General features: G+C 45.9%; 1 protein-coding gene across 1 annotated transcript in view; it reads right to left on the reverse strand.

Annotated features, from left to right (window-relative positions):
- The window catches only part of stx1b (syntaxin 1B), a 57,451-nt gene extending 49,439 nt beyond the window's left edge, over positions 1–8,012 (reverse strand). Inside the window, exon 1 of the mRNA XM_056402365.1 lies at positions 7,530–8,012. Coding sequence (XP_056258340.1) covers positions 7,530–7,559 — 30 coding nt within the window. The 5' untranslated portion in view covers positions 7,560–8,012. The remainder of the gene's footprint in view (positions 1–7,529) is intronic.
- Between the last annotated feature and the right edge of the window lie 15,543 nt (positions 8,013–23,555).

Here is a 23,555-nt window from a genome sequence, read left to right on the forward strand (position 1 = left end):
CAGACCTCTACAGACCTCCACAGACCCCAGACCTCTACAGACCCCAGACCTCTACAGACCTCTGCAGACCTCTACAGACCCCAGACCTCTACAGACCTCTACAGACCTCCACAGACCCCAGACCTCCGCAGACCTCTACAGACCTCCACAGACCCCAGACCTCTACAGACCTCTACAGACCCCAGACCTCTACAGACCCCAGACCTCCGCAGACCTCTACAGACCTCCACAGACCCCAGACCTCTACAGACCTCAGACCTCTACAGACCTCCACAGACCCCAGACCTCTACAGACCCCAGACCTCCGCAGACCTCTACAGACCTCCACAGACCCCAGACCTCTACAGACCTCCATAGACCTCCACAGACCCCAGACCTCCGCAGACCTCTACAGACCTCCACAGACCCCAGACCTCTACAGACCTCAGATCTCTACAGACCTCCACAGACCCCAGACCTCTACAGACCCCAGACCTCCGCAGACCTCTACAGACCTCCACAGACCTCAGACCTCCACAGACCCCAGACCTCTACAGACCTCCACAGACCTCAGACCTCCACAGACCTCTACAGACCTCCACAGACCCCAGACCTCCACAGACCCCAGACCTCCGCAGACCTCTACAGACCTCCACAGACCTCAGACCTCCACAGACCCCAGAGCTCCACAGACTCAGACCTCTACAGACCTCCACAGACCCCAGACCTCTACAGACCCAAGACCTCTACGGACCTCCACCCTCCATGGTTTCGACACCTTCGTTGTCCCTGTTTATATTTCACATGTTCCTGCGTCAGTGAACCTGAGGTCAGGTCGGATCAGCAGGTCCACACGTTCATACACATATACAGTTTCATCTGCTGAGGAAGATCATGTGATGTGATCAAAAGCTCCAGAACAGCTAGTAAATAGACCACAGAGTCAGGTGTCCCGCGGCCCAGCCTGGTCTGGTGTCAGTCACAATACACCTGTGATGAGGAGATGCAGATGTGCGGCAGCTGCTGGAGGATTTTACTTGACTTATTTGTTGTGGAGTGATTCATCCACTCAGGCGTTCTCAGGTCCTGATACACATCCTCTGAAAATAGTCCCCAACAAAGTCAGAGCAGCTGATTGAAAAACACGAGTTTTACAGATCCAGGTCTTCAGCAGGATCCAGAGGGTCTGACATCAGACAGACTGACGGTGCCCGAAACAGAATCCGGCTTTTTCATTTCAACACTGATTTTTCTGCTGTGAATTTTGGACCTCCTGACCTCCCGTCCAGACCAGCAGCGACACCGTTCAGCTAACTCCTGACAAACAGCAGACTGAGACAACACGATGAGCTGCAGAGAGAGACACGGCGGTTGAACACGACGAGGCTTCGTGCTGCAGCGAGGAACAATGATGCAGCATTTGTGATCCAGGACAAGGTCTGCATGACGGTCTACAGGATCTGGATCTCAAAAGAGAGGCAAGAAGCCAAATACCCCACAACATGTCTGTCCTCAGACCCTGATCAAGCCACACACACACACACACACACACACACACACACACACACACACACACACACACACACACACACACACACACAGATTTACAGCTCCTCCAGTGTAAAGGTGTGTGTCCATGTGTAGTGTGATTATAGATTATAGATCAGCTCTAGCTTCTATATTAATACTGTGAAAGTATCAAAGCCTCAGTCCACAGAGAAATGCACACAGCCTGTATTCAGAAACTGAGCCTTAAAACCAGCCGTCAGGACTTCTGGTACTTTGTGATGTCACAACAAAGCAGTCACCAAGCCCCGCCCACCTGGACCCACCATCCAAACCTTGCAGGATTTAGTTTCTCTGAGTGTTTTTACCTGAAATCTGCTTCATTTTTATTGGATCACTCAGAAAACAGTCAGCCAATCAGAAGAGAGGCTCAGAGCCTCCTCTCTTCTGATTGGCTCACAGACTAGAGCTCCAGAGAGAAGCCTGAGAGAAGATCCTTCTGGATTTCTTTAATTTGTTTAAAAATCTAAATATAATATTTCTGCTCATTAATGTTCAAAAAAACAATAAAAATACTTGAAGCATCTTTGGACTTAATCTGGAATAATATCCGAGACACATTATATTCTATGAACATGTTTTATATGAATCTTCTACCCCATATGCAAATGTAATATATGTCCATATATTGAATTTCCATTTATGAAATACATGTTTTTATTCAGTATGTACATATATGTAAAAATTATATATGAAACCTGTTAGAAATTGGAACAATTTCATATATTGACATATATCTAGCTTAAACAAATATACACATTTATGTATGTATGCTTACATTTTAGACATGTTACATAAATACATATCTATCCAGTCTATTATTCAGAAAAACATATAAACATATAGATCTTTTTAAATGTTGTTTTAATAAACTTGCATAAATAAGTAAAATATATATTAACACATAATTTTTTACATAGAACACGTGTTCTACTGTATTTAAAAATTCATTATAGATATTTTTAATATATGTACATATACACATTTCAGTATTTCATATATGTAATAAACATATATCTTCATATGTGATAATAATACATGGGAAATATATATTAGATTTCTGAATGGGACATCACAGTAACTGAGTCATGATGGTTTGTGTTTTATGAATCACATTAAAGGGACATGACACTGTTTTATTTGCCGCTTGTAGTTTGATGGTTGTTTGTTATTACAGGATTCAGTCACACTCACAGGGCTGGGGGGGGGGGGGGGGGGGGGGGGGGGGGGGGGGGGGGGGGGGGGTGGGGGGGGGGGGGGGGGGGGGGGGGGGGGGGTTTCACTGTGATGTGGACGATTACATAAAAATATAATTATTACTACGGAGCTGCTGCAGCTGCTGCATGATACAGCAGCATCTGTTACCGGCAGCATTTCACTCCAGTGATCATCCAACATGGCCGACACAGAGGAGGAGCCAACAAACAACAAGATTTAAATTCTCCTCTGTGGCGTCTGAGAAGGGAGGAGAAGAGGGGATGGAGGGAGGAGAAGAAAGGATGGAGGGAGGAGGAGGGATGGAGGGAGAGAGGGGATGGAGGGAGGAGAAGAAAGGATGGAGGGAGGAGAAGAGGGGATGGAGGGAGAAGTAGGGATGGAGGGAGGAGGAGGGATGGAGGGAGGAGGAGGGATGGAGGGAGAGAGGGGATGGAGGGAGGAGAAGAAGGGATGGAGGGAGGAGGAGAAGAGGGGATGGAGGGAGGAATAGGGATGGAGGGAGGAGGAGGGATGGAGGGAGGAGGAGGGATAGAGGGGATGGAGGGAGGAGAAGAAGGGATGGAGGAGGAGAAGAGGGGATGGAGGGAGGAATAGGGATGGAGGAGGAGGAGGGATGGAGGAGGAGAAAGGATGGAGGGAGGAGAAGGGATGGAGGGAGGAGAGAAGGGATGAGGGAGAAGAAGAAGGGATGGAGGGGGAGAAGGGATGGAGGGAGGAGAAGAAGGGATGGAGGGAGAAGAAGAAGGGATGGAGGGAGGAGAAGGGATGGAGGGAGGAGAAAGGATGGAGGGAGGAGAGGGGATGGAGGAGGAGAAGAAGGGATGGAGGGAGAAGAAGAAGGGATGGAGGGAGGAGAAGGGATGGAGGGAGGAGAAGAAGGGATGGAGGGAGAAGAAGAAGGGATGGAGGGAGGAGAGGGGATGGAGGGAGGAGAAAGGATGGAGGGAGGAGAAGGGATGGAGGGAGGAGGAGAAGGGAGGGAGGAGAAGAAGGGATGGAGGGAGGAGGAGGAGGGAGGAGAAAGGATGGAGGGAGGAGGAGGGATGGAGGGAGGAGGAGGAGGGAGGAGGAGGAGGAGGGAGGAGGAGGAGGAGGGAGGAGAAGGGATGGAGGGAGGAGGAGGGATGGAGGGAGGAGGAGGAGGGAGGAGAAAGGATGGAGGGAGGAGGAGGAGGGAGGAGAAAGGATGGAGGGAGGAGGAGGGATGGAGGGAGGAGGAGGAGGGAGGGAGGAGAAGGGATGGAGGGAGGAGAAGGGATGGAGGGAGGAGGAGGAGGGAGGAGAAAGGATGGAGGGAGGAGGGATGGAGGGAGGAGGAGGAGGGAGGGAGGAGAAAGGATGGAGGGAGGAGAAGGGATGGAGGGAGGAGGAGGGATGGAGGGAGGAGGAGGGAAGGGAGGAGAAAGGATGGAGGGAGGAGGAGGGATGGAGGGAGGAGGAGGAGGAGGAGGAGAAGGGATGGAGGGAGGAGAAGGATGGAGGGAGGAGGAGGATGGAGGGAGGAGGAGGAGGGAGGAGAAGGATGGAGGGAGGAGAAGGGATGGAGGGAGGAGGAGGGGAGGGAGGAGAAGAAGGGATGGAGGGAGGAGAAAGGATGGAGGGAGGAGAAGGGATGGAGGGAGGAGAAAGGATGGAGGGAGGAGAAAGGATGGAGGGAGGAGAAGGGATGGAGGGAGGAGAAGGGATGGAGGGAGGAGGAGGGATGGAGGGGAGGAGAGGGAGGGAGGGAGGAGAAGAAGGATGGAGGGAGGAGAGAAAGGATGGAGGGAGGAGAAGGAGGGGATGGAGGGAGGAGGAGGAGAAAGGATGGAGGAGGAGGAGGGATGGAGGGAGGAGAAGGGATGGAGGGAGGAGAAGGGATGGAGGAGGAGGAGGAGGGATGGAGGGAGGAGGAGGGATGGAGGAGGAGGAGGAGGGAGGGAGGAGAAGAAAGGATGGAGGGAGGGAGGAGGAGGAGGGATGGAGGGAGGAGGGATGGAGGGAGGAGGGGGAGGGGGAGGGAGGAGGAGGAGAAGGGAGGGAGGAGAGAAGGGATGGAGGGAGGAGAAGGAGGGAGGAGAAGGGAGGGAGGAGGGATGGAGGGAGGAGGAGGGAGGGAGGAGAGGGAGGGAGGGAGGAGGAGGAGGAGAAGAAGGATGGAGGGAGGAGAAGGGATGGAGGGAGGAGGAGGAGAAGGGATGGAGGGAGGAGAAGGAGGAGGAGATGGATAAATGAGAGGATGGAGTGATGCAGGATGAAAAGAGGTCAGGAAGAGAGATGGAGAGAAAGGGGAAGCAGGGAGGAGGGAGGGATGACAGGATGATGGAAGAGGGAAAATATTAAAGTGATGGAAGGATGAAAGAAGCTTCTGAGCTTCTTGTATCTGTTGATTATTGATTATTGATATTTCTCTCCTCTCGGAGGGAAACAGCCGCTTCGTCTCTAAAACTCATTTAAAAACACAGCGAGTTTATAAAATACAACCCATCTGGATCTATTTAGGAGGCGACCTCAGTGACCTTTGACCTCGGTCGTAGAGTCTCCTGATTTAATTTGAACATCTATTTTAATTTGAAAACTGACTCCAGATCAGTGATCATGTGACGACCCCTCAGATTTACCTGGTGGCCCTGTGTAGGCCCCGCCCCCCATGTTGGGGACCATTGGACTGATCTGTCTGAGTGTATGTGACGGAGTTACAGCATTGATCACTCAGGATCAATGATGTCATTGATCATCAGTTTCTACATGTAAATACAGGACTTTTATTTTGTAGTAAAGGAGGATGTGACGTGTTGGTACTTTTACTTTGGTAAAGGATCTGAATTCTTCATTGTCTGAGCTTTGACTGGATCTTCTTCTTCTGTAGTTTAAAGGCAGCGACTGAAGAATCAGCTGTTCGCCTGCATCAGCTGACTAACTTTAACTTTAAAGTTTCATTTTTATGGATGAAGAAGTGAAAGGAAGGAAGAAGATGGAGGGATGGATGAACGGAAGGAGGGAGAGGAAGATGGAATAGTGGATGATGAAGGGATACAGGGTGAGGAAAAGATGGATGGAAGAAGAGAAAATAAAAGTGAAACAACAGATAGAAGATAAAGAAGATGGAGGGATGGAAATACTGATGAAATGAAAAGATGGTGGAAGGATGGATGAGAAGAGGAAGAGAAGAGGGAGGGAAGCTACAACCAGGAATGGAGTGAAGATGGAGGATTGTTAATGGACGGATGAAGGAGGGAGGTGAAGAAGTGATGGATGAGGACGGAGGGATGGATGGACAGCAGTGCGGTAAACTGAGGCTGTCACACACACACACCACACACACACACCACACACACACACACACATTCAGCTGCTGATTTATTGATCAGGTTCTGACCTGCCCCCCAAAAATATACAGACACAGATATACTGTTAGATAGATAGATAGATGATAGATGATAGATAGATGATAGATAGATAGATAGATAGATAGATAGATAGATAGATAGATAGATAGATAGATAGATAGATGATAGATGATAGATAGATGATAGATAGATGATAGATGATAGTTGATAGATAGATGATAGATAGATAGATAGATAGATAGATGGATACAGATCCTGACGCGAACCCGGATGAACCCGGGAGGTGCCCGCGCGGCGGGGGGAGCGTGGAGCTGCTGCAGAGTTTGAGCAACTGATGTGACACCCCCCCCCCCCCCCCCCCCCCCCCCCCCCACCCACAAGAATCCCACCACAATCCGCCCAAACCGCCAGCATCAGCTGTTCGCGGAAGCGGCGGCGCTGCACCGCGTCTCTCCGCGGTGAAACCTCTGGTCTCAGCCGGTGCGGAGCCACAGTCATAAAATGGGTGAGGCTTTGGTACAACGAATGGGCCCCCCCACCCCCACCCCCACTCCCCCCTCCCTTCTCCCCTCCCTCCACCTTCACCCGTAGCTACAGGAGCGGCAGGAAACACGCGGAAAAAGCAGCAAATTTCGCCGCATCTCTTCGCTGCCGCTTCATCCGTGCTGCCGCGCATCGATCACCTCCTCTCCGCCTGATCGGGGCTGATGATGCTCCCGCTCTCACGCGGCTCTCCATCATGAGGGAGGAGGCGCGCGGGCTGCAGGATGCGGCCTCGGGAAAAAAAAAATCACTGCATTTTGGTCCGCGGCTCATTTCAGAGTCAGCTCTCCCCCTCCTGCCCCCCCCCCCCTCCTCCCCCCTCCATCGGGTCATCCAGGCACGCATGCACGGCCACATTAGCATGGATGGAGCGTTTTGATTTTTTTTAACCATCTCCAACATCCGCGCCGCGCCGCAGGAGCGGAGAGGCCTCTGCGTCTAAACCCGCCGGACGCGCTCACAGGCCGGTGATCACACAGACAATCAGAGTGTAACGTGACCTCCAGCCGGTGCGCACCGCACCACAAACCGAACATCCACTCACACTGAGAATCAATGAGATGTCAGAGAAAAGAAAAGCCTCCATTTCTCCCTCTGCAGCCTCCTCTCCTCACTCTGTATTCACAGCATGAAGAGTCGCAGCCGCAGCACAGCCCGCCGACACAAACTCCTCCGCAGAGGCGCGAAAATCTGCACATATGTAGGTTTTTTTTAGCAGCTTTTACCGCCCCGCACCTCTCCGCACCGCGTCGCACCGCTCGCATCCGGATGCAGCGGAGCAGAGGCGGCGAGGCCGTGAAGCTGCAGCGGCCACAGGAGGAGGAGGAGGAGGAGGAGGAGGAGGAAGTGGTGATGGAACATGGATGGATAGGAAAGAGAAAATTTTCATCTTACACTTCGCAGTTCCGCCGTACGGTCCTTCATGGTTTCGCCGCGCCGAGCTGGCTGCTAGACAACGGAGAATCGGCCCTGGTCCGGGAGGGGAGGGGGGGGGGGTCCAACACCGCGTCGTTCGTCGTTTTGCGCTCCGAGATTCCCCAACAAGATTCCCCTCTGCTCGTCCTCCTCTCGGTTCTTCTCTTCCTCTTCTTCTTCTTCGGTTCTCCTGGAAAGCGGAGACAGACGAGGAGGAGCGGCGGCGCGGTGTGACGCGTCTCCGCCTTCTGCTGCTGCTTCTTCTTCTCTGGTGTTTTTTATCCGCGCGGTGACGGCGCGTTCAAACCCTCCTCCTCTGAGTTTTATGGTTTTTTCCCGCCGCTCTGGCTCAGACTGGCCCCCCTTTTCGCTCCGCGGCTTCCTCCTCTTCCTCCTCGGTGCGGTCGCAGTGTGGCCCCGCAGCGCGCAAAGCAGCAGCAGCCCGGCAGGAAACCGACCGAGAGAGAGAGAGAGAGAGAGAGAGAGGGAGGGAGGGAGGGAGGGAGAGAGCGAGAGGAGGGGGGAGGGAGGGAGTGTGGTACTGATGCTGCAGAAAAAGAGAGAGGAGGGAGGGAGGAGGGGGGGGCGATGCGGAGGGGATGGAGAGGCAGTGCGCAGGCGCCAGATCCCCCCTCCCTTCATCTCTACCTGCTGCTGCTGCCTCTCCCCTCCCCCTCCCCTCCTCTCCTCCGCCCTGTTCCCTCCCTCCCCCCTCCTCTCTCTCTCTGCAGCAGGGAGGTGTGTTTGGTTTCAGGTGAATGAGGATCAGGATCAGGAAGGGGGGGGGGGGGGGACAATCTGTTCATTCTGTCTGTCCTTATATGGTAGGGAGGGGGAGGGGGAGGAGGGTTGCAGAGGGTAAAAATGTGACATATGGTCATGACAGACATGTCACTGAAACAGTCAAATGTTTGTTTCATGTTTTTACAGATTTTATTTATCTTTTAATTATATTCATTCTAATATCTAATGAAAACCGGTTATTAAATATTAAAACACACATTGCTTCACAAACAGATTCATTTCAAATGTTTTGTAGTTTTGAACACTTCCTGACTGTGAAGATTCTCCTCTTCTCATTGGCTGAGGAGACTCCTGATGTTTCTGAGCTGCTGTAGACGGAGACGAACAGGAAACACTATCAGCTGAAGAAGATGAAGTCTGAATATATCTGTGGTGTGTCTACATGATGCAAAGATTCAGAGCTGCTGATGGAGACGTGGCGCAGCTCGTCTCATCATGACACAAAGATACAAGCTTTGACCTCAGAGACAACAGGAGACAGTTTTAGAAACTTTACTTAAATATGACACGAACAAAAGTTTCACAGCCAACCGCAACCGACCAAAAATACGACCAAAAGACACAAAAACGACCAAAAGAGACAAAATACAACCACAAATGACCAAAGTAGACAATATACGACCACAGAGAGATAAAATACGACCAAAAGAAACAATATACGACCAAAAGAGACGAAATATGACCACAAAGAGACATTATATGACCATTAGAGACAAAATACGACCACAAAGAGACAAAATACGACCACAAAGAGACAATATACGACCAAAAGAGACAAATTCAACCATAAGAGACAAAATACAACCAAAAGAGACAAAATACGTCCATAAGAGACAAAATACGACCACAAAGAGACAAAATACGACCACAAAGAGACAAAATTCAACCATAAGAGACAAAATTCAACCACAAAGAGACAAAATATGACCACAAAGAGACAAAATTCAACCATAAGAGACAAAATTCAACCACAAAGAGACAAAATACGACCAAAAGAGACAAAATACGACCAAAAGAGACAAAATACGACCAAAAGAGACAAAATACGACCACAAAGAGACAAAATACGACCAAAAGAGACAAAATTCAACCATAAGAGACAAAATACGACCAAAAGAGACAAAATATGTCCATAAGAGACACAATACAGCCACAAAGAGACAAAATATGACCACAAAGAGACAAAATTCAACCATAAAAGACAAAATACGACCATAAGAGACAAAATACGACCACAAAGAGACAAAATTCAACCATAAGAGACAAAATTCAACCACAAAGAGACAAAATACGACCATAAGAGACAAAATACGACCACAAAGAGACAAAATTCAACCATAAGAGACAAAATTCAACCACAAAGAGACAAAATACGACCAAAAGAGACAATATACGACCACAGAGACAAAATTCAACCATAAAGAGACAAAATTCAACCACAAAGAGACAATATAGGAACAAAAGAGACTAAATTCAACCATAAGAGACAAATTACGACCAAAAGAGACAAAATACGTCCATAAGAGACAAAATACGACCACAAAGAGACAAAATACGACCAAAAGAGACAAAATACAACCACAAAGAGACAAAATACAACCACAAAGAGACAAAATTCAACCACAAAGGGACAAAATACGACCAAAAGAGACAAAATACAACCACAAAGAGACAAAATACAACCACAAAGAGACAATATACGACCAAAAGAGACAATATACGATCACAGAGACAAAATTCAACCATAAAGAGACAAAATTCAACCACAAAGAGACAATATAGGACCAAAAGAGACAAAATTCAACCATAAGAGACAAAATACGACCAAAAGAGACAAAATTCAACCATAAAGAGACAAAATTCAACCACAAAGAGACAATATAGGACCAAAAGAGACAAAATTCAACCATAAGAGACAAAATACGACCAAAAGAGACAAAATACGTCCATAAGAGACAAAATACAGCCACAAAGAGACAATATACGACCAAAAGAGACAAAATACGTCCATAAGAGACAAAATACGACCAAAAGAGACAAAATACGACCAAAAGAGACAAAATACGTCCATAAGAGACAAAATACGACCAAAAGAGACAAAATACAACCACAAATGACCAAAGTAGACAATAAACGACCACAGAGAGATAAAATACGACCAAATGAGACAATATACGATCACAAAGAGACAAAATACAACCAAAAGAGACAAAATACGTCCATAAGAGACAAAATACGACCACAAAGAGACAAAATACGCTCATAAGAGACAAAATACAGCCACAAAGAGACAAAATACGACCAAAAGAGACTAAATTCAACCATAAGAGACAAAATACGACCAAAAGAGACAAAATACGACCAAAAGAGACAAAATACGACCACAAAGAGACAAAATACGCTCAAAAGAGACAAAATATGTCCATAAGAGACAAAATACAGCCACAAAGAGACAAAATATGACCACAAAGAGACATAATTCAACCATAAAAGACAAAATACGACCAAAAGAGACAAAATACGACCACAAAGAGACAAAATTCAACCATAAGAGACAAAATTCAACCACAAAGAGACAAAATTCAACCACAAAGAGACAAAATACGACCATAAGAGACAAAATACGACCACAAAGAGACAAAATTCAACAAAAGAGACAAAATACAACCAAAAGAGACAAAATACAACCACAAATGACCAAAGTAGACAATAAACGACCACAGAGACAAAATACGTCATAAGAGACAAAATACGACCACAAAGAGACAAAATTCAACCATAAGAGACAAAATACGACCACAAAGAGACAAAATACAACCACAAAGAGACAATATACGACCAAAAGAGACAAAATTCAACCATAAGAGACAAAATACGACCAAAAGAGACAAAATACGACCAAAAGAGACAAAATTCAACCATAAGAGACAAAATACGCTCATAAGAGACAAAATACGACCACAAAGAGACAAAATACGACCACAAAGAGACAAAATACGCTCATAAGAGACAAAATACAGCCACAAAGAGACAATATACGACCAAAAGAGACAAATACGTCCATAAGAGACAAAATACGACCAAAAGAGACAAAATACGCTCATAAGAGACAAAATACAGCCACAAAGAGACAAAATACGACCAAAAGAGACTAAATTCAACCATAAGAGACAAAATACGACCAAAAGAGACAAAATACGACCAAAAGAGACAAAATTCAACCATAAGAGACAAAATACGCTCATAAGAGACAAAATACGACCACAAAGAGACAAAATACGACCACAAAGAGACAAAATACGTCATAAGAGACAAAATACGACAAAAGAGACAATATACGACCAAAAGAGACAAATACGTCCATAAGAGACAAAATACGACCAAAAGAGACAAAATACGCTCATAAGAGACAAAATACAGCCACAAAGAGACAAAATACAGCCACAAAGAGACAAAATACGACCAAAAGAGACTAAATTCAACCATAAGAGACAAAATACGACCAAAAGAGACAAAACTGATTTCTGCCAACCACCAGCGTGAACATGGTGTCTGTGTTAGCGCAGCAGTGACACTGGAAGGTCACAGGTTTGATTCCTGCTGCAGCTCTGACACAGACTGACCCTGAACCTGGACCTGGACCTGGACCTTCACGACCCGGCACACAACAAGATCTGTCAGATCAAAAAAATACCTCCTGCCTTTACTCTGAAAAGACATCGCAGACTTCCTGTTGGGGGCTGTGTGGCAGCAGAGATGAACTGTGGGGGCTCCTGGAGGAAACCCCCGGGCGTCTGGCCCTCTTTCTTCCTCCTCTCTCACTAAAATCTTCTTTGCTTAAAAAGGAAAATCTTTGTCTTAAATGAGGAAGTGATGAGTTTGTGTTCAGACATTAGACTCAGTGAGGAGGAAGATCAGAGATCTTGTTTCATCAATAATTCAGCGGTCTGGTCTGTCCTTCAGGTTTAACAGGGAACCGTCTGAGTTATTATCAGGGAACAAACGTCTCATTTTGTAAGAACATGGATCCTCTTTATTTATTTATCTCTTTGTTTTCAGAAGATAAATAAAAACTAACTGTGTAAACCTCTGCTGTGTTGATAATGAAATAAATATATTTAGAACCATGTGTAGTTTCCTTTAGAAATAATAAATAATGTGTTTGTATCATCACAATTAGAAACCGACCTTTACTGCCGTATGTCTGATTCATGTTTTATTCAAAGTTTCTTTAGGGAATATTAACCATCAATAAAAACATAGATACATAGATGACAAGGCCCGGCAGCCTGAGAGTCAAAACCCAGGTCTGAACTGTCCAGGACGTATGGAGGCCCATAAGTGACAAATGTGAAAGGGTATGTGAATATAAATATATATAAATATATAAATGTGGAATAATAAATGAAATCAAAAGGTGGATAAAAACACTAATATAATTATTTACAGCTCAGCTTTTGGTAAAATGTATATTCATTTATTTTTAATGAATGACGGTCATTCTGTCCCTTTTGAGCTTCCATACTGAAGGTGAAAACAAGACTTTTAATCAGCTCCTCTGTGGAGGTCAAAGAGTTCAGAGAAAATAAACCTGCAGTGATCGATGTGACGTTCATCCTGTTTAAAGTTTTTACCACTTACTTGTTTTCAATCTTCTGTCCACCTGCATCACAACGTCTCATCCACTGCAACGAAAAATAAATGATCAGTAACTAAAGAAAAATCCTCTTGAACTGATTCTATAAACAGACAGAAAACAATTAACACGTTTAGCAGGTTGAGCTACAGCTGTCTCCACTTTCCTTACAAACTTTGAGAAATGAATAAGATGAGTGAAGATGTTCACTCTTTTTGCTTCTTCAGCACTTCCTGCTTTTGAAAAAAGGACCCGAGCAGAGGAGCAGGCCGTCCTTATATGTGCCTGGGTGGAACACACAGGTGTGTTCAGTCACACCTGTCCGGGGTTCACACAGGAATGTCTGAATGTCTTATAATGTTTAAAGAATGAACATTTAATATTTCAGACGTTTTTTCACTAATTCTATAAAAAGTTGTAAAATGAGTTTTTGAAACAAAGTCACAATATCCAAAAATAAAAAGTGAAAACATTTTGACTTCCTTTAGCTGAGGTGTTGTACAGCCTGATGGATCTCCTGAACCTCTCTGTTCTGCAGCGCAGTGAGATGAGACGTTTGCTTCTGTAGCTGCTTCTCAGCCTCTTTGACCAGCTGGTCCAGTCTCCTGGTGTTCATGTCTGTCATGCTGCTTCCCCAGCAGACTGCAGCATTAAAGAGTCCACTGTCCACCACTGACTGATAGAACATGTGCAGCGTTTCACTGCAGACGTCAAAGGACCTGAGCCTCCCCTTCAGGTAGATGGCATCTGTGTTCAGGGACCAGTCCAGTTTACTGTCCAGGTGCACACCTAGGTATTTATAAGTGTGCACCACCTCAATGTCCTTCCCTTGAATGCTGACTGGCTGAAGGGCCGAGACCTCCCAAAGTCCATGAGCATCTCCTTGGTGTTGGAGGTTCTCAGAAGGAAGCAGCTCCTGTCGCTCCATTCACTGAGGACCATCATCAGATCCCTGTTCTCCTCTTCCTGCCTGTTCCTGATACGCGCCACAATATCTGTGTCATCCGAGTATTTGTGGATGTGGCAGGACTCAGAGTTGTATTTAAAGTCGGCCGTATACAGGATGAACATGAACAGTTCCCTGTGGAGCCCCAGTGCTGCTCATCACCGTCCCTGAGACACAGTCACCCAGCCTGACGTACTGTGGTCGTCTTGTCCAGGAGGTGAAGCAGGGATCCGCCCCCCTTCCCCTCCAGCTTGTCTTTAAGGACGGGGGGTTGGATGGTGTTAAATGCACTTGTGAAATCAATGAAACACACAATGAAAGAAAAACTGTTGAAGAAATAGAATAGAAATACAACAATGATAAAACAAATTATTATTTTTTTAATAAAAATAACTGTTATAATACTCATGTACAGGATGTAGATACATTAATATCTATAAGCATATTTATGATTATAAATAATAATATTTTTAATAAATAAAGATCAGAGTTTTCAACTGTCTCTCTCTCTTTCATCCCTTCCATCATGTTGTTTTTATTCCTCTCCCTCTTCCCCCCCCCCCCCACACACACACACCCCTGTTGTCTCTTGCTCCCCCTGCAGGTCGCCTCTCTCACTGCAGCTGATGGAGATATTCACCTTGGACTGAGGTTGAAGGGCAGGAGGAAACACACACACACACACACACACACACACACACACACCACAACACACACACACACACACAACACACACACACACACCACAACACACACACACTCACACACACACCACACACACCACACACACACACTCACACACACACACACACACTCACACACACAACACACACACACACACACACTCACACACACACACACACACACACACACACACACACACACACACACACACTCACACACACACACACACACACACACACACACACACACACACTCACACACCTTCTGTGTGGACACTGGACAAAAAGACAAGATCAAAAGACACTGAGACAAATATTAAAGTCAAACCTCAGAGAAAATGATAAAAGAGATAGAATGTGTGAATCTCTTAAAAGGTTTCCTTAGTTAAGAATAAAAGTTAAGTATTTTACAGCAGTAAAATTCTACTGTTTCCATGGAGACCATAGATTTGCTGCCATGAGCTTGCGATACCTGTGATCTCGTCCTCCTGCTGTTCTGGACTTCCCCAGGTGAACTTTGGTCTTTGAGTGATTCCTAAAGTTTGAGAGTAAGATAAGGAGAAAAGCTGAAAGACATGGGAACAGTTCACAGGAACCTTAACTCACACACACACACACACACACACACACACACACACTCACACACACACACACACACACACACACACACCTGAAAGACATGGGAACAGTTCACAGGAACCTTAACTCAGACTGGTTATTTGCGTCGACACATAAACCTAAAAAACCAGACGACATGAAACCGTCTTTCTGGAGGATGAAATCAGTGACACTCAGCAGGTTTCTATCGTCTTCATGTCCTCAGGACGTCTGTCTCATTCATCTCTATTCATTTATGTAAATCTCTTCTTCCTGTTGAAGTCTGCAGCCTCTCCTCCTCCGTCCTCCCTCTCTCTGTCTCTGATGTGCTGCTGTGTTTCACTGAGACAAACCTCAGCGTCTCCGTCTCCGTCTCCGTCCCTCCTTTTAAAGCGCCGAGCTGCGACTTCAACCCGACTCTGAAGGCGGGAAAAAATCTGTCAGCAGGTTTGAAATAAAAGCTAAACAAATAAAAACATTGTTTAATACAAAAAAACATGATGAAGGTGATGATGATGATGATGATGATGGTGATGATGATGATGATGATGGTGATGATGATGGTGATGATGATGATGATGGTGATGATGATGATGGTGATGATGATGATGGTGATGAGTATAATGAGTCCACATCAGTCCACATCAGTCCACATCAGTCCACATCAGTCTACAAAGACTCTGTCGACCTCGATCCTCTACCCGCTCCGTGGACTGATGTGTCTGTTTGACCAGCGGTGGAAAGTAGTGAAACCACGTATCTCCAGATCTGGTGATTTTGAACTGAAGGATGTGGCGTCCATTTATGGGCTGAGATAAATTGTTTTGATTAGATCGGATTAATCAAACTCCCTGTACCGGTGTCCTGGCCTCTCCTGAACAGCTGGTTTTAAGGTTCTTTTAATTGTATTTAAAGCTCTGCATGGACTCAACCAGGTCTGTGAACTGCCCACCGCCTGTTCCAGCTGTAGACCCCTCAGACCTGCCGACCAATCACTGCCCTGAAAAGGCCTCAGGAACTTCCTACAACAGCTGCTCGCTGTAAGGAAACAGTGGATTTATTGGGGACTATTTTCAGCAGCGGATTAACCCACATTTGGAGCCGAGTGAGTGTTTACAGGTTGGGATTCAACACCTCGGGAAACACCTCCACGGCTTCAGCTGCAGAGTGAATGCAGTTTGAAACAATAGAAGTCTGAAGATGGAGGAGTTGTTATGAGGAGGAGAAACTGGGAATCCTGACAACAACAGCAACTTTTCAAACTACACTTTCCCACATGATGCTGTTTTTAGTTCTTCACACCAACACTTTCCACACATCCACTCACCTGAGAGCTGTGTTAATCTGGATTCAACCCGTCCTCTTTGCCTGGAGCTGCAGATGTGTTGCTGCTCTGTGAGTTTCTGCTGTTTTCATTTGACCTTCTTTTATTCAGGAAGGTTGACAAGAGCAGAGAGAGAAGGAAACTGAAGCAGAGAGGAGGTCTGAATATAGACCGAGAGAAGCTGCTGCTGTCACAGACCATTCAGTCTGTAGGTGGAAGACGTATCAATAACCATTAATGTACCAAAGTATCAATCACCTGGATATTTAACACATTAATCATAAACATTAACAAGTTAAAGAAAATGACGAGTTTCTAAAATCTCCAGAAGTGAGTGAAGTTCTTATTGTTAAGTTCGTCTCTCTGCCAGCTTCTATCTCCACATTCCAACAGAAGGTATGTTCTTCCATCACGGTGTAATTTTCCCTCTGGCTTGTAAAAGTGCCGAGTCAGGGAGCAGCGGCTGCTGCAGCGTTACAACCAGTCTTCAGGGTTTATTCCCAGCGCACACAGTTTGGCTCCTTCGGTTTATGAGCTCTACACATCCACTACACTCCGACAGTGAAGCTCTCCGCCTTCATATGAAACATTAAACTTACATCTTGTATTGACAGACTGGCTCTTACAACGAGCTGGTTCTCATCAGGCCTGTGAGGTGTGTTAGCTCAGACCACAGGCTGCAACAGGTCACAGGCAGTTTAAACACTGAAATCTCATATTTCCAGCACAACTTAATATATGACAGCAGATTGTCCCTTAATGAGATAAGATAAGATTAATTGATTAAGATGAGTCTCTCACACTCACTGACTCAAACTGGAATGAAACCCAGTAAAGTTCAGACTGCCTCAGACTCTTCACAGACCAGCTGTGTGTGTCAGACAGAAGCTCTTCATTCAGCAGCTTCGTCCTCGTTCATGGTTTCCTGCAGCCGCCGTGTGTTTTTCCTCTGGACACCCAACGTCTTAAAAACAAGTGTTCCTAAGGAAGGGCTGGTATCCAAGGCAGAGACAATAAAATCTTTGTGGGAGCAGCCTATAGGATTAGCCGCAGCAGTCGGCTGTATATACAGGCCTTTATGGGCACACATGCCTCATAAACCAACCAGGGCCCCTCAGCTGCAGGAAGAGGGTCGACCCGCTTCATCCACGTAAGCCAAAACCTCCAATCTGAAAACTGGAGCTCAAGGTCAGATCAGCAGCTCTTCACCCTCAACACCTCTCTGTCTGGAGGGAGATGACACCTGAAAACACAGAGACACGACAGAACAGCAGGACACAAGAGTCATATATGAAGGATGAACAAGCAGGAAGTAAAAAAAGTAAAGTTGAGAAAGAAAACGTGAGGTCACATGATCAAACTACAACCATCAGAACCATCAGAACAGTAATCAGGACAGAAAAGTCACATTAACAGCAGCTGCTACTCTCAGCCCTGTTAGTCAGTCTTATTACTCTGACTTGAAGTCATAATTTTGTCTTTAAAAATTAATAATTGTCTTAAGTATGTATAATTTTGATGTTATCCCATAACTTTAACTTAACAATTTAAAGAAATTGACTTTTTACATCAAATTCTTCCATTAAAAGTATGAATTCCTGCTCATGATCTTGTGATTTTTGACTAATTTCTAGTTTAAATTCATAATTTTGACTAAAATCTATAAAATTGATTTACTAGTAAATATATTAAATTTGACCGTCGTATTTCTTTTTATTTTTTTGTCATATATGGGCTTCCATCCATATGTGTGTGTGTGCCAACATAGAACCGTGTGTACAGTGTTACGTAACGTCAGGAACAAAATCCCTTTTTAATCCTTAAACCCTTTTAAACTTTTCATGTCTCTTTGATCCTGAACGCGCTTTTCATGCTGCTCTTACAAACATTCACATCAACTTCATTTAAACGGTGTTTTCACATCAGCAGCAGCTGGATGATGAAATCAGGATGTTTCAGGATGTTTCTGTGACTCGTGCAAAACAGAAGAAACAAGAAGGAAACGCTCTAAACCACTTCCCGCTGTTCTGTCTGCATGGGCATAAACACTGTGATGACGTAACAGCCTTCACATGTTGCGTTCACGCCGCAGGCTGCAAACGGAAACTTCCGGCCAGTCAGCGGGCCGCCGCCGCAGCCCCACGCCGCCTCACGGCTTCACACCGGCGGCCACACGCGGACCGACGGCCGCGGGGAGAGGGGGGCGTGTGGCTCGGCCAGGTGTGGCTCGGCTCGGCTCAGCTCGGCCTCCTTCAGGTTCTCACAACAAAGACGGAGATGATCGACCATGATGCTGGCCCCGCCCTCTGCTCGAGCTGCGGGCTCGGATCTTCTGCTCGTTACCGTACCGCCCGGAGCAAAGGCGCAGCTTTTTTTAGGGGGCGTGTTCCTCTGCTGCGGCATGCGCTCAGTCACAGCCGGGGAGGGTCGCTGCGTCCCCCCCCCCCCCCCCCCCCCCGGCTGCTGCCACGCTGTGATTCGTCAGTGATGTAATGCTGAATTAAAGGACCTATGAGTCAGGATTTTACTGCCCAAAACAAAACCAGCCCCCCCCCCCCCCCCCCCCCCCCCCCCCGCATTGACACCATAACTCCTGATGACAGCAGGTTCCTGACAGGCAGCCATGATCACACCTCATCCACATTAACCTGCACCACCCTCATCCTTTCATCTCCCCACACACAGCTGCATGAAGCTCAGCTCCCCCAAACGTACGACGCGTGTGTTTCCTGTCTAGTCGACTGATGGAGGTGAACAGCTGATTCTCCAGACGCTGGATGAGGTCATTCAAAGATCTCGCTTCATGTACATCAGCGTTTATTCTGCTTCACTTTGTTTTTAATTGTAAATATTATTATATATTTCCTGTTTTCATGTCTGGAAGAATCTGGTGACACAATTTCAGACACCCCTAAAGTGGACCGTACCATTTTTAACTTGTTGTCTGCATCACTCCATCAGTGACTCCGCCCTCAACTCTCTGCTCCTGTGTGTCGCACAGACACTGTTGCTAAAGGTAATTAGCAGTAGCTAACTATGTAGCTTGTTTAATACTTTACCGTCTTAACATTCAAATCTTAGCTAACTAACTAGTGTTAGCTAGCTGTTAGCGCCCTTTCATCTCCAGTGTTAGCTTGTCATTTCATTACCAGTATAAAATGTCATATATGAGCTAATGTTACAAACACTGGAGCTCAGTCTCTGACCTCAGTAGTCTTTGACCTTTAACCTTAGTTTTTTATCATAGACACCCTCTTTGTTTTCCCTCGGGAGTTTTACCTGTTGGTGAAATCCAGGTGAGTCCAACACCTCAGTTCACTGAAGCACCTGCTCTGTACTGGTTCACTGTCACCCTGGAGAAATATTGACCCCCCCCCCCCCGCCTCCTCTCTGGCTGAGGCTCATGGGTATTGTAGTATTTAGACCTGTATGCCAGAACGATGAACTAAACCTGATTTCTCAGAGACAGTTGAAATAATTGAAACTGGCAGCCATGATGTGCGTTTATAGAGTGTGTAGAAAAACACTCCGCAGCTCTACAGCCTCATAAACATCAGAGGAACTCATTTCTTTATCATTTCCTCATCATCAGATTCACAACCCTTTTCCACAGCAGATATTTTGTGTTGTAGGAAAATGTCCAAATGTGTGCTGAGGGAAAGCTCCATTTATCTCCTTTCCCACTAGTGGGACAGAGGCTAAACAGGAAGAGGGTGGGACTTTAATCACACGTTGCACTGTGTGATTACAGCTGAGCACTGTAATCTCGCACTAATGAATTTTGGGAATCACGTTCAACCCTAAACCCTGAAAAATCTGTCAGTGTGGAACAGGAGCTGAGGGCAGTTAGTGTTCAGGCCTCACGTTACATAAGAGTCATTTACTCTGTGTGTGTGTGTGTGTGTGTGTGTGTGTGTGTGTGTTTATAGTGCACAGGCCCAACAGGAGAAAACACACAGGATATCTCATTTACAATGCAAACCTCAGTGACACAGACTCTAACGTCTGACCGAGCTCTGAGTGAGTCACAGATCTGAGGATTTACTGTTCTATGTTTGAAATGGTGGAAAGTAACTAAGTACATTTACTCAAGTACTTTTCTTTGAGTTACTTGTACTTGACTTTTCTTTTCATGCTGTCTACTTCTGCTCTACCTCATTTCACTTTCTACGTGAATTCAACAGCTTTGGTTACTTTACACTTACGCTCCATTGGACAGTAAAGAAAACCAAAACGTCCTGCTGGAGGATGAACATCAACATGTGTTTTCACAACCTGGCAACCCTGGAAAAAGTCCTTCTGTCAGCTGACTGTAAAGCTGCTGAATGATTGATATAAGGCCATTAGTGACACCTTACCCTTTGGGACTGGTTGGACATTTGACTGACGCTCAAGTGATTAATATAAACTGTGATTAGCAAGCAAATATGATGATTGATCAAGTGCAATAACAAACATCAGGCTGGTTCCAGATCAGTGTTGACACTCTTCTGCTTTTTATCACAGAGAACACAATGACATCTAAGATTATGGAAGGGGCGGGACAACACCTGGTGTTTGTGATTGGACAGAACCCAAGTCCATTCAGAGTTAATGAAATGAATGTGTGGGTCGGTTCATGATCGGAAGAGTGGGAGGGACTCTGAACTCTACTTGTGATTGGTTGTTTTCTCTCGTGTGTTTTCGCTAACGTGGTTGTTTTGACCTTCTGGGCCACCGCAGTTAATTGAGTAAATAGGCCTAATTGATAAAGAAAATAAATGCTAGTTACCGCTCTACATGTTTTATAATGATTGGTGCCGATTTAAGCTTGGTAGTAACCAGTCGCTCAGGCAATCAATCAATTACTTTATTGACCATTTCTTGAACTTTGACGAAAGAAACAAATGAAGTTGTACATGTCAGCACTAACAGCTGAAACATAAAGAACCAGGAAGTGAACAAAGAATTTTAAGACAAGTTCAATTACAACATATATTCTTGCATTTATATTAATGTTGTATATTTTAACTATCACCTCTTAATAGTAGTGGCTCATATCCTTATATATTTATTTGCATATTTCTATTTTTTATTCATATATCATAGTATAAGCACATATTTTTCTATTTCATGTTTCTATTTTGTCTTTATTATCTTACTTCTTACTCTCTTTTCTTTGCTGTTACATTTCCTATCTCGAGGGAGCAACTGTAGTGTAACTCATTTCCCATCAGGAATCAATAAATCATTCTTATTCTGAACACAGTAGATAGATAAATACAGTAGATGTAAATCGCAGTGTTGCAGCAGCTTCTTCACAGACATTACAAAAGTATAGAAATTTTGAAAATAATAAATAATATCATCAGTCAGATTGATCTTTAGTAACTCAGCGTGTAGGGACGTGGAGAGCGTCTGACCACAACTGTACAAAGCTACGAAGAAAACAATTTCACCTGGTGAAGAGTGAAAAGACAATGAGATGAAGTATTGAACAAAACACCCCGGGGCCAAACATCTGCCGTCACAATATTACCATGTGTTATTGTGTGTTATTAGCACCATATCAATATTTCATATCACGTTACCTTCGATAGCAGGTCACATGTTGACTGTTGATGAACACTGTCAGCTGTATGAGCTATTTGCTGCTCCATGTGACTCCAACACATCCGCCATGTTTGGTCCATTAACTCCTTCCTGTCTGCTCAGACCACAACTCCAAATTCATTTCTTTAATTTTAGACCTGGCCGGAGATTTTAAACTGCACTCGTTGTTACCACGGTAACCATGTCATATAGAACTGTGATGTCATGGGCTTCAGCAAGAGAAGACGTGTTGCAGAAGGAAAATGAATGACTGAAAATCCTCCTGGAGAACGAACGCGCCAAAAGAGCTGCAGAAAACTGAAGGTGAGGGAGGACGAGGAGAAGATCAAGGAAGAACTGGAGCAGGTGAAGGAAAAGTTAATCACCAACGATGGAAAGCTCCGCGGGTTGATGGTGTTGTTAGAGAAGATGGAGGACACGGTGATGAATTTACAGGCCGACTGGATCAATGTTCAGCTGGAATACGTTCAGCAGCAGAAACTAACCTCACAAGACAAAGGAAAACTGGGTTCCTGAGAGAACGACAGGAAGCAGAACGTAGAACCGGAGCAGGTGAGCTGCAATGAAAAGCTCCAAGAGACAGTGGAGCCGTTAGAGACGGCACAGGTGAGTTTACAGCAGCACCGGGTCAACACTCAGCAACACTACGAGAGGCTGACAGACAGAAAGAAGGGAGACCTTGAAGTGAAGATCCAGCAGCTACAGAAAACCCAGAGAGGCGGCAGGAGGAGGAAGAGGAGGAAGAGGAGGAGGAGGAAGAGGAGGAAGAGGAGGAGGAGGAGGCCACAGGAAGACAGAGCACCCCTGCAGAAGGAAAACTCCAGAGTCCAAACTCAGAAAGGCTCAAGTCTGGAGGAGGAAGAGGAGGAGGAGGAGGAGGAGGAGGAGGAGGAGGAAGAGGAGGAGGAGGAAGAGGAGGAAGAGGAGGAAGAGGAGGAAGAGGAGGAGGAGGAAGAGGAGGAAGAGGAGGAGGAGGCCACAGGAAGACAGAGCAGCCCCTGCAGAAGGAAAACTCCAGAGTCCAAACTCAGAAAGGCTCAAGTCTGGAGGAGGAAGAGGAGGAGGAGGAGGAGGAGGAGGAGGAAGAGGAGGAGGAGGAGGAAGAGGAGGAGGAGGAAGAGGAAGAGGAGGAGAAGGAGAAGGAGGAGGCCACAGGAAGACAGAGCAGCCCCTGCAGAAGGAAAACTCCAGAGTCCAAACTCAGAAAGGCTCAAGTCTGGAGGAGGAAGAGGAGGAGGAGGAGGAGGAGGAGGAGGAGGAGGAGGAGGAGGAGGAAGAGGAGGAAGAGGAGGAAGAGGAGGAGGAGGTGGATCAGGAGGAGAGGGAGGATGTGGAGGAAGTGAGGGCTGAACCAGAACCAGAGCCTTCACAGGTGAGACCAAGTACCGAGCAGCACACCTCACCTGTTGTAGTGTTCACCAGG

The sequence above is a fragment of the Seriola aureovittata genome, chromosome 17 (genome assembly GCF_021018895.1).
Source record: "Seriola aureovittata isolate HTS-2021-v1 ecotype China chromosome 17, ASM2101889v1, whole genome shotgun sequence".
NCBI lineage: Eukaryota > Metazoa > Chordata > Actinopteri > Carangiformes > Carangidae > Seriola > Seriola aureovittata.